The 221-nt window shown below is 40.3% G+C and overlaps 1 protein-coding gene across 1 annotated transcript in view; it reads left to right on the top strand.

Annotated features, from left to right (window-relative positions):
- Positions 1 to 221, top strand: part of LOC119582035 — a gene marked incomplete at its 5' end in the record, with an annotated part of 17,740 nt that overhangs the window by 6,090 nt on the left and 11,429 nt on the right. The window contains 1 exon segment of the mRNA XM_037930275.1: positions 70 to 193. Coding sequence (XP_037786203.1) covers positions 70 to 193 — 124 coding nt within the window.

Raw genomic sequence — 221 nt, 5'->3', positions numbered from 1 at the left:
ATTAAAGTCAGTCACTACCATGGGTCATCATTTAGAATAAGGATTTTTTTTCGCATAATTTTGTTTCAGATCAACATGGGGTCAGAATCCTTGGGTAAAAGGGTCATACAGTTTCCGCAGCATGAAGTCTGAAGCTATGAATGTTTGGGCTGCAGACCTAGCCTCCCCTTTGATTAATGCAAAAGATGCTCCTGTGAGTGTTGAAAATTGAGTGTTACCAG

Source organism: Penaeus monodon, chromosome 15 (genome assembly GCF_015228065.2).
Source record: "Penaeus monodon isolate SGIC_2016 chromosome 15, NSTDA_Pmon_1, whole genome shotgun sequence".
Classification (NCBI taxonomy): Eukaryota; Metazoa; Arthropoda; class Malacostraca; order Decapoda; family Penaeidae; genus Penaeus; species Penaeus monodon.
The sequence above is the reverse complement of the archived record's forward strand: the minus strand, read 5'-3'. Positions and strand labels throughout refer to the sequence as shown.